The sequence below is a fragment of the Rhinoderma darwinii genome, chromosome 2, assembly GCF_050947455.1.
Source record: "Rhinoderma darwinii isolate aRhiDar2 chromosome 2, aRhiDar2.hap1, whole genome shotgun sequence".
Taxonomy (NCBI): domain Eukaryota; kingdom Metazoa; phylum Chordata; class Amphibia; order Anura; family Rhinodermatidae; genus Rhinoderma; species Rhinoderma darwinii.
Genome location: NC_134688.1, coordinates 4,415,918 through 4,431,248, shown reverse-complemented (window position 1 = coordinate 4,431,248; position 15,331 = coordinate 4,415,918). Strand labels below are relative to the sequence as shown.

The 15,331-nt window shown below is 32.3% G+C and overlaps 1 protein-coding gene across 3 annotated transcripts in view; it reads left to right on the top strand.

Annotated features, from left to right (window-relative positions):
- Positions 1-15,053, top strand: part of XNDC1N (XRCC1 N-terminal domain containing 1, N-terminal like) — a 64,818-nt gene extending 49,765 nt beyond the window's left edge. For all 3 annotated transcript variants that reach the window (XM_075851285.1, XM_075851283.1, XM_075851284.1), the window contains one exon: positions 14,238-15,053. In XM_075851285.1, the coding sequence (XP_075707400.1) occupies positions 14,238-14,479 (242 nt within the window). In that variant the 3' untranslated portion in view covers positions 14,480-15,053. The remainder of the gene's footprint in view (positions 1-14,237) is intronic.
- The last annotated feature ends 278 nt before the right edge of the window (positions 15,054-15,331 follow it).

Below are 15,331 nucleotides of genomic sequence, written 5' to 3'. Positions count from 1 at the left end.
CACTATTACAGGATGACATGTACATTATATATCACTATTACAGGATGACATGTACATTATATATCACTATTACAGGATGACACGTACATTATATATCACTATTACAGGATGACATGTACATTATATATCACTATTACAGGATGACATGTACATTATATATCACTATTACAGGATGACACGTACATTATATATCGCTATTACAGGATGACATGTACATTATATATCCCTATTACAGGATGACATGTACATTATATATCCCTATTACAGGATGACATGTACATTATATATCACTATTACAGGATGACAGGTACATTATATATCACTATTACAGGATGACACGTACATTATATATCACTATTACAGGATGACACGTACATTATATATCACTATTACAGGATGACACGTACATTATATATCACTATTACAGGATGACACGTACATTATATATCGCTATTACAGGATGACACGTACATTATATATCACTATTACAGGATGACACGTACATTATATATCACTATTACATGATGACAGGTACATTATATATCACTATTACAGGATGACAGGTACATTATATATCACTATTACAGGATGACACGTACATTATATATCACTATTACAGGATGACATGTACATTATATATCGCTATTACAGGATGACACGTACATTATATATCGCTATTACAGGATGACACGTACATTATATATCGCTATTACAGGATGACATGTACATTATATATCGCTATTACAGGATGACACGTACATTATATATCGCTATTACAGGATGACATGTACATTATATATCGCTATTACAGGATGACACGTACATTATATATCGCTATTACAGGATGACACGTACATTATATATCGCTATTACAGGATGACATGTACATTATATATCGCTATTACAGGATGACACGTACATTATATATCACTATTACAGGATGACACGTACATTATATATCACTATTACAGGATGACACGTACATTATATATCACTATTACAGGATGACACGTACATTATATATCACTATTACAGGATGACACGTACATTATATATCACTATTACAGGATGACACGTACATTATATATCACTATTACAGGATGACATGTACATTATATATCACTATTACAGGATGACACGTACATTATATATCACTATTACAGGATGACACGTACATTATATATCACTATTACAGGATGACACGTACATTATATATCACTATTACAGGATGACACGTACATTATATATCACTATTACAGGATGACACGTACATTATATATCACTATTACAGGATGACACGTACATTATATATCACTATTACAGGATGACACGTACATTATATATCACTATTACAGGATGACACGTACATTATATATCACTATTACAGGATGACATGTACATTATATATCACTATTACAGGATGACACGTACATTATATATCACTATTACAGGATGACATGTACATTATATATCACTATTACAGGATGACATGTACATTATATATCACTATTACAGGATGACACGTACATTATATATCACTATTACAGGATGACACGTACATTATATATCGCTATTACAGGATGACATGTACATTATATATCGCTATTACAGGATGACACGTACATTATATATCACTATTACAGGATGACATGTACATTATATATCGCTATTACAGGATGACACGTACATTATATATCACTATTACAGGATGACACGTACATTATATATCGCTATTACAGGATGACACGTACATTATATATCACTATTACAGGATGACACGTACATTATATATCACTATTACAGGATGACACGTACATCATATATCACTATTACAGGATGACACGTACATTATATATCGCTATTACAGGATGACATGTACGTTATATATCACTATTACAGGATGACACGTACATTATATATCACTATTACAGGATGACATGTACATTATATATCGCTATTACAGGATGACACGTACATTATATATCACTATTACAGGATGACACGTACATTATATATCGCTATTACAGGATGACACGTACATTATATATCACTATTACAGGATGACACGTACATTATATATCACTATTACAGGATGACACGTACATCATATATCACTATTACAGGATGACACGTACATTATATATCACTATTACAGGATGACACGTACATTATATATCACTATTACAGGATGACACGTACATTATATATCACTATTACAGGATGACACGTACATTATATATCACTATTACAGGATGACACGTACATTATATATCACTATTACAGGATGACATGTACATTATATATCACTATTACAGGATGACATGTACATTATATATCGCTATTACAGGATGACATGTACATTATATATCGCTATTACAGGATGACATGTACATTATATATCGCTATTACAGGATGACATGTACATTATATATCGCTATTACAGGATGACATGTACATTATATATCGCTATTACAGGATGACATGTACATTATATATCACTATTACAGGATGACACGTACATTATATATCGCTATTACAGGATGACACGTACATTATCGCTATTACAGGATGACATGTACATTATATATCGCTATTACAGGATGACACGTACATTATCGCTATTACAGGATGACGTGTACATTATATATCGCTATTACAGGATGACATGTACATTATATATCACTATTACAGGATGACATGTACATTATATATCACTATTACAGGATGACACGTACATTATATATCACTATTACAGGATGACACGTACATTATATATCACTATTACAGGATGACACGTACATTATATATCACTATTACAGGATGACACGTACATTATATATCACTATTACAGGATGACGTGTACATTATATATCACTATTACAGGATGACGTGTACATTATATATCACTATTACAGGATGACGTGTACATTATATATCACTATTACAGGATGACATGTACATTATATATCACTATTACAGGATGACACGTACATTATATATCACTATTACAGGATGACACGTACATTATATATCACTATTACAGGATGACACGTACATTATATATCACTATTACAGGATGACAGGTACATTATATATCACTATTACAGGATGACATGTACATTATATATCGCTATTACAGGATGACACGTACATTATATATCACTATTACAGGATGACACGTACATTATATATCACTATTACAGGATGACATGTACATTATATATCACTATTACAGGATGACATGTACATTATATATCACTATTACAGGATGACATGTACATTATATATCACTATTACAGGATGACACGTACATTATATATCACTATTACAGGATGACATGTACATTATATATCGCTATTACAGGATGACACGTACATTATATATCACTATTACAGGATGACACGTACATTATATATCACTATTACAGGATGACACGTACATTATATATCACTATTACAGGATGACACGTACATTATATATCACTATTACAGGATGACATGTACATTATATATCACTATTACAGGATGACAGGTACATTATATATCACTATTACAGGATGACACGTACATTATATATCACTATTACAGGATGACACGTACATTATATATCACTATTACAGGATGACACGTACATTATATATCACTATTACAGGATGACATGTACATTATATATCGCTTTTACAGGATGACACGTACATTATATATCACTATTACAGGATGACACGTACATTATAGATCACTATTACAGGATGACATGTACATTATATATCACTATTACAGGATGACACGTACATTATATATCACTATTACAGGATGACACGTACATTATATATCGCTATTACAGGATGACACGTACATTATATATCGCTATTACAGGATGACATGTACATTATATATCGCTATTACAGGATGACACGTACATTATATATCACTATTACAGGATGACACGTACATTATATATCACTATTACAGGATGACATGTACATTATATATCACTATTACAGGATGACACGTACATTATATATCACTATTACAGGATGACACGTACATTATATATCACTATTACAGGATGACACGTACATTATATATCACTATTACAGGATGACACGTACATTATATATCACTATTACAGGATGACACGTACATTATATATCACTATTACAGGATGACACGTACATTATATATCACTATTACAGGATGACATGTACATTATATATCGCTATTACAGGATGACACGTACATTATATATCACTATTACAGGATGACATGTACATTATATATCGCTATTACAGGATGACACGTACATTATATATCGCTATTACAGGATGACATGTACATTATATATCACTATTACAGGATGACACGTACATTATATATCACTATTACAGGATGACACGTACATTATATATCACTATTACAGGATGACACGTACATTATATATCACTATTACAGGATGACATGTACATTATATATCACTATTACAGGATGACACGTACATTATATATCACTATTACAGGATGACACGTACATTATATATCACTATTACAGGATGACACGTACATTATATATCACTATTACAGGATGACACGTACATTATATATCACTATTACAGGATGACACGTACATTATATATCACTATTACAGGATGACATGTACATTATATATCACTATTACAGGATGACATGTACATTATATATCACTATTACAGGATGACATGTACATTATATATCACTATTACAGGATGACATGTACATTATATATCACTATTACAGGATGACATGTACATTATATATCACTATTACAGGATGACATGTACATTATATATCACTATTACAGGATGACACGTACATTATAGATCACTATTACAGGATGACACGTACATTATAGATCACTATTACAGGATGACACGTACATTATATATCACTATTACAGGATGACACGTACATTATATATCACTATTACAGGATGACATGTACATTATATATCACTATTACAGGATGACGTGTACATTATATATCACTATTACAGGATGACGTGTACATTATATATCACTATTACAGGATGACGTGTACATTATATATCACTATTACAGGATGACATGTACATTATATATCACTATTACAGGATGACACGTACATTATATATCACTATTACAGGATGACACGTACATTATATATCACTATTACAGGATGACACGTACATTATATATCACTATTACAGGATGACAGGTACATTATATATCGCTATTACAGGATGACACGTACATTATATATCACTATTACAGGATGACACGTACATTATATATCACTATTACAGGATGACACGTACATTATATATCACTATTACAGGATGACACGTACATTATATATCACTATTACAGGATGACATGTACATTATATATCGCTATTACAGGATGACACGTACATTATATATCGCTATTACAGGATGACACGTACATTATATATCACTATTACAGGATGACATGTACATTATATATCACTATTACAGGATGACATGTACATTATATATCACTATTACAGGATGACATGTACATTATATATCACTATTACAGGATGACACGTACATTATATATCACTATTACAGGATGACATGTACATTATATATCGCTATTACAGGATGACACGTACATTATATATCACTATTACAGGATGACACGTACATTATATATCACTATTACAGGATGACACGTACATTATATATCACTATTACAGGATGACACGTACATTATATATCACTATTACAGGATGACATGTACATTATATATCACTATTACAGGATGACAGGTACATTATATATCACTATTACAGGATGACACGTACATTATATATCACTATTACAGGATGACACGTACATTATATATCACTATTACAGGATGACACGTACATTATATATCACTATTACAGGATGACATGTACATTATATATCGCTTTTACAGGATGACACGTACATTATATATCACTATTACAGGATGACACGTACATTATAGATCACTATTACAGGATGACATGTACATTATATATCACTATTACAGGATGACACGTACATTATATATCACTATTACAGGATGACACGTACATTATATATCGCTATTACAGGATGACACGTACATTATATATCGCTATTACAGGATGACATGTACATTATATATCACTATTACAGGATGACACGTACATTATATATCACTATTACAGGATGACACGTACATTATATATCACTATTACAGGATGACATGTACATTATATATCACTATTACAGGATGACACGTACATTATATATCACTATTACAGGATGACACGTACATTATATATCACTATTACAGGATGACACGTACATTATATATCACTATTACAGGATGACACGTACATTATATATCACTATTACAGGATGACACGTACATTATATATCACTATTACAGGATGACACGTACATTATATATCACTATTACAGGATGACATGTACATTATATATCGCTATTACAGGATGACACGTACATTATATATCACTATTACAGGATGACATGTACATTATATATCGCTATTACAGGATGACACGTACATTATATATCACTATTACAGGATGACATGTACATTATATATCACTATTACAGGATGACACGTACATTATATATCACTATTACAGGATGACACGTACATTATATATCACTATTACAGGATGACACGTACATTATATATCACTATTACAGGATGACACGTACATTATATATCACTATTACAGGATGACACGTACATTATATATCACTATTACAGGATGACACGTACATTATATATCACTATTACAGGATGACACGTACATTATATATCACTATTACAGGATGACACGTACATTATATATCACTATTACAGGATGACACGTACATTATATATCACTATTACAGGATGACATGTACATTATATATCACTATTACAGGATGACATGTACATTATATATCACTATTACAGGATGACATGTACATTATATATCACTATTACAGGATGACACGTACATTATATATCACTATTACAGGATGACACGTACATTATATATCACTATTACAGGATGACACGTACATTATATATCACTATTACAGGATGACATGTACATTATATATCACTATTACAGGATGACATGTACATTATATATCACTATTACAGGATGACACGTACATTATATATCACTATTACAGGATGACATGTACATTATATATCACTATTACAGGATGACATGTACATTATATATCACTATTACAGGATGACATGTACATTATATATCACTATTACAGGATGACACGTACATTATAGATCACTATTACAGGATGACACGTACATTATAGATCACTATTACAGGATGACACGTACATTATATATCACTATTACAGGATGACACGTACATTATATATCACTATTACAGGATGACATGTACATTATATATCACTATTACAGGATGACATGTACATTATATATCACTATTACAGGATGACACGTACATTATATATCACTATTACAGGATGACACGTACATTATATATCACTATTACAGGATGACACGTACATTATATATCACTATTACAGGATGACACGTACATTATATATCACTATTACAGGATGACACGTACATTATATATCACTATTACAGGATGACATGTACATTATATATCACTATTACAGGATGACACGTACATTATATATCACTATTACAGGATGACACGTACATTATATATCACTATTACAGGATGACACGTACATTATATATCACTATTACAGGATGACACGTACATTATATATCACTATTACAGGATGACACGTACATTATATATCGCTATTACATGATGACACGTACATTATATATCACTATTACAGGATGACACGTACATTATATATCACTATTACAGGATGACACGTACATTATATATCACTATTACAGGATGACACGTACATTATATATCACTATTACAGGATGACATGTACATTATATATCACTATTACAGGATGACACGTACATTATATATCACTATTACAGGATGACACGTACATTATATATCGCTATTACAGGATGACATGTACATTATATATCACTATTACAGGATGACACGTACATTATATATCACTATTACAGGATGACACGTACATTATATATCACTATTACAGGATGACATGTACATTATATATCACTATTACAGGATGACATGTACATTATATATCACTATTACAGGATGACATGTACATTATATATCACTATTACAGGATGACACGTACATTATATATCACTATTACAGGATGACACGTACATTATATATCACTATTACAGGATGACGTGTACATTATATATCACTATTACAGGATGACACGTACATTATATATCACTATTACAGGATGACATGTACATTATATATCACTATTACAGGATGACATGTACATTATATATCACTATTACAGGATGACAGGTACATTATATATCACTATTACAGGATGACACGTACATTATATATCACTATTACAGGATGACACGTACATTATATATCACTATTACAGGATAACACGTACATTATATATCACTATTACAGGATGACACGTACATTATATATCACTATTACAGGATGACACGTACATTATATATCACTATTACAGGATGACACGTACATTATATATCGCTATTACAGGATGACATGTACATTATATATCACTATTACAGGATGACATGTACATTATATATCACTATTACAGGATGACATGTACATTATATATCACTATTACAGGATGACACGTACATTATATATCACTATTACAGGATGACACGTACATTATATATCACTATTACAGGATGACACGTACATTATATATCACTATTACAGGATGACATGTACATTATATATCACTATTACAGGATGACGTGTACATTATATATCACTATTACAGGATGACGTGTACATTATATATCACTATTACAGGATGACACGTACATTATATATCACTATTACAGGATGACGTGTACATTATATATCACTATTACAGGATGACACGTACATTATATATCACTATTACAGGATGACATGTACATTATATATCACTATTACAGGATGACATGTACATTATATATCACTATTACAGGATGACAGGTACATTATATATCACTATTACAGGATGACACGTACATTATATATCACTATTACAGGATGACACGTACATTATATATCACTATTACAGGATAACACGTACATTATATATCACTATTACAGGATGACACGTACATTATATATCACTATTACAGGATGACACGTACATTATATATCACTATTACAGGATGACACGTACATTATATATCGCTATTACAGGATGACATGTACATTATATATCACTATTACAGGATGACATGTACATTATATATCACTATTACAGGATGACATGTACATTATATATCACTATTACAGGATGACACGTACATTATATATCACTATTACAGGATGACACGTACATTATATATCACTATTACAGGATGACACGTACATTATATATCACTATTACAGGATGACATGTACATTATATATCACTATTACAGGATGACATGTACATTATATATCACTATTACAGGATGACACGTACATTATATATCACTATTACAGGATGACGTGTACATTATATATCACTATTACAGGATGACATGTACATTATATATCACTATTACAGGATGACACGTACATTATATATCACTATTACAGGATGACACGTACATTATATATCACTATTACAGGATGACACGTACATTATATATCACTATTACAGGATGACACGTACATTATATATCACTATTACAGGATGACACGTACATTATATATCACTATTACAGGATGACGTGTACATTATATATCACTATTACAGGATGACACGTACATTATATATCACTATTACAGGATGACATGTACATTATATATCACTATTACAGGATGACATGTACATTATATATCACTATTACAGGATGACACGTACATTATATATCACTATTACAGGATGACACGTACATTATCGCTATTACAGGATGACATGTACATTATATATCACTATTACAGGATGACATGTACATTATATATCACTATTACAGGATGACACGTACATTATATATCGCTATTACAGGATGACATGTACATTATATATCGCTATTACAGGATGACACGTACATTATATATCGCTATTACAGGATGACACGTACATTATATATCACTATTACAGGATGACACGTACATTATATATCACTATTACAGGATGACACGTACATTATATATCACTATTACAGGATGACACGTACATTATATATCACTATTACAGGATGACATGTACATTATATATCACTATTACAGGATGACACGTACATTATATATCACTATTACAGGATGACACGTACATTATATATCACTATTACAGGATGACCTGTACATTATATATCACTATTACAGGATGACACGTACATTATATATCACTATTACAGGATGACATGTACATTATATATCACTATTACAGGATGACATGTACATTATATATCACTATTACAGGATGACATGTACATTATATATCACTATTACAGGATGACATGTACATTATATATCACTATTACAGGATGACATGTACATTATATATCACTATTACAGGATGACAGGTACATTATATATCACTATTACAGGATGACATGTACATTATATATCACTATTACAGGATGACACGTACATTATATATCACTATTACAGGATGACACGTACATTATATATCCCTATTACAGGATGACACGTACATTATATATCGCTATTACAGGATGACACGTACATTATATATCACTATTACAGGATGACATGTACATTATATATCACTATTACAGGATGACATGTACATTATATATCACTATTACAGGATGACATGTACATTATATATCACTATTACAGGATGACAGGTACATTATATATCACTATTACAGGATGACATGTACATTATATATCACTATTACAGGATGACACGTACATTATATATCGCTATTACATGATGACACGTACATTATATATCGCTATTACAGGATGACATGTACATTATATATCACTATTACAGGATGACACGTACATTATATATCACTATTACAGGATGACACGTACATTATATATCACTATTACAGGATGACACGTACATTATATATCGCTATTACAGGATGACACGTACATTATATATCGCTATTACAGGATGACACGTACATTATATATCACTATTACAGGATGACAGGTACATTATATATCACTATTACAGGATGACACGTACATTATATATCGCTATTACAGGATGACACGTACATTATATATCGCTATTACAGGATGACGTGTACATTATATATCGCTATTACAGGATGACACGTACATTATATATCGCTATTACATGATGACACGTACATTATATATCGCTATTACAGGATGACATGTACATTATATATCACGATTACAGGATGACATGTACATTATATATCACTATTACAGGATGACACGTACATTATATATCACTATTACAGGATGACATGTACATTATATATCACTATTACAGGATGACACGTACATTATATATCACTATTACAGGATGACAGGTACATTATATATCACTATTACAGGATGACATGTACATTATATATCACTATTACAGGATGACACGTACATTATATATCACTATTACAGGATGACACGTACATTATATATCACTATTACAGGATGACACGTACATTATATATCACTATTACAGGATGACACGTACATTATATATCACTATTACAGGATGACATGTACATTATATATCACTATTACAGGATGACAGGTACATTATATATCACTATTACAGGATGACACGTACATTATATATCACTATTACAGGATGACATGTACATTATATATCACTATTACAGGATGACACGTACATTATATATCACTATTACAGGATGACATGTACATTATATATCACTATTACAGGATGACACGTACATTATATATCACTATTACAGGATGACATGTACATTATATATCACTATTACAGGATGACATGTACATTATATATCACTATTACAGGATGACACGTACATTATATATCACTATTACAGGATGACACGTACATTATATATCACTATTACAGGATGACATGTACATTATATATCGCTATTACAGGATGACATGTACATTATATATCGCTATTACTGGATGACACGTACATTATATATCACTATTACAGGATGACACGTACATTATATATCACTATTACAGGATGACACGTACATTATATATCACTATTACTGGATGACACGTACATTATATATCACTATTACAGGATGACACGTACATTATATATCACTATTACAGGATGACACGTACATTATATATCACTATTACAGGATGACACGTACATTATATATCACTATTACAGGATGACATGTACATTATATATCACTATTACAGGATGACACGTACATTATATATCGCTATTACAGGATGACATGTACATTATATATCACTATTACAGGATGACACGTACATTATATATCACTATTACAGGATGACACGTACATTATATATCACTATTACAGGATGACACGTACATTATATATCACTATTACAGGATGACACGTACATTATATATCACTATTACAGGATGACACGTACATTATATATCACTATTACAGGATGACACGTACATTATATATCACTATTACAGGATGACATGTACATTATATATCGCTATTACAGGATGACATGTACATTATATATCACTATTACAGGATGACATGTACATTATATATCACTATTACAGGATGACATGTACATTATATATCGCTATTACAGGATGACACGTACATTATATATCGCTATTACAGGATGACACGTACATTATATATCGCTATTACAGGATGACACGTACATTATATATCACTATTACAGGATGACATGTACATTATATATCACTATTACAGGATGACAGGTACATTATATATCGCTATTACAGGATGACACGTACATTATATATCACTATTACAGGATGACATGTACATTATATATCACTATTACAGGATGACACGTACATTATATATCACTATTACAGGATGACATGTACATTATATATCACTATTACAGGATGACAGGTACATTATATATCACTATTACAGGATGACACGTACATTATATATCACTATTACAGGATGACACGTACATTATATATCACTATTACAGGATGACACGTACATTATATATCACTATTACAGGATGACACGTACATTATATATCACTATTACAGGATGACATGTACATTATATATCACTATTACAGGATGACATGTACATTATATATCACTATTACAGGATGACATGTACATTATATATCACTATTACAGGATGACACGTACATTATATATCACTATTACAGGATGACAGGTACATTATATATCACTATTACAGGATGACACGTACATTATATATCACTATTACTGGATGACAGGTACATTATATATCACTATTACAGGATGACACGTACATTATATATCACTATTACAGGATGACAGGTACATTATATATCACTATTACAGGATGACAGGTACATTATATATCACTATTACAGGATGACACGTACATTATATATCACTATTACAGGATGACAGGTACATTATATATCACTATTACAGGATGACACGTACATTATATATCACTATTACTGGATGACAGGTACATTATATATCACTATTACAGGATGACAGGTACATTATATATCACTATTACAGGATGACATGTACATTATATATCACTATACAGGATGACACGTACATTATATATCACTATTACAGGATGACACGTACATTATATATCACTATTACAGGATGACCTGTACATTATATATCACTATTACAGGATGACACGTACATTATATATCACTATTACAGGATGACAGGTACATTATATATCACTATTACAGGATGACATGTACATTATATATCACTATTACAGGATGACAGGTACATTATATATCACTATTACAGGATGACACGTACATTATATATCACTATTACAGGATGACACGTACATTATATATCACTATTACAGGATGACACGTACATTATATATCACTATTACAGGTGTATAATGTATAATCGGCATTTAATCCTATGTCTTTCTATTATTTCATTATAAATAACAGTTTCCTTTGTATTATTCTATAATGTATTATAAGGTCACTTTCCTGCTGGCCGTCTCCTGACCCACGCCGCCACCTGTGGAGAAGCCCCCGGGTTACACGTCATCGCTCTCTCTACTTCTGATGATGATGATTGGAACGATGTCTGGCAGGGGCCCGCCGCTCCTCACCGGCCCGCCGCTGCTCACGGGCCCGTGTCCTGGGTGCAGTGTCCATTGTGCGGCTTCCGTTTCCGGGACAATGAAATTGAAGAACACGCCAGCAGGTGCGGAGACTGAAGGTTTATGTTCCATGAGATGCTATCAGTGTGTCTGGTCTGGCCGGAGGCCTTGCAGCTGTCGGTGGCGGCCGGACGTGGACTCCCTGCAGCTCCTGCACTTATTTATTGTTGGAACGTCACCTGCCATATTTTATCTGAGTCAATGACGGTGATAAATTTCCAGAGCGGTGTTCTCCTATCACAGAGACGCAGCGAATACGTAACACGCGACGAGGCGCAGGAGCTGCTCTCCCTGACTAGTCGCCTCCTAAGCGGAGCAGACCGGGAACCAGCTTAATCTGTAACCTCATTGTAGGAGATCGGGGGCTGCTGCCGGGTTTTTCCGTTCACCACAAGTCGTAATACAAAGATTTATCCTCCAAATTTGTGGAAAGTGAAAATGATCATTTATAAAAATAAAAAAAGAGGACAAGCTACGTGCACAAAGAATAGAAAGGCAGCAGGTGCTATTTATATGTATATCGGGGCGTGATGACTTATGCAGTCCCATGTAAACACTTAATATATGCGAACATTCACCTGAAGTCAACCTGTGAATTGGGACTTATAAATAAATCTCTATTCTCTTCTTACTCATTGTCATGGGGTTCGTTAGGTTAATACACGATCACAGAGCCAGTGATGACAGGGCAACTTCAACAGGGTTTATTGTATCCAATGCTGACAGAACAAGTCGCCTTCACTGCAGGGACAGCGCACAGTCCCCAAAATCATCACAGGAACCTCCTCAGAGCCCCGGCCGCAGCTTCATCTCTCATTATATATCCAGGAGATCCCCCTCCTCTCCAGCACGACCCCTTATATACCCCTCAGGGGAGGAACATCCCCAGAGCCCTGGCCTCCGATTCAG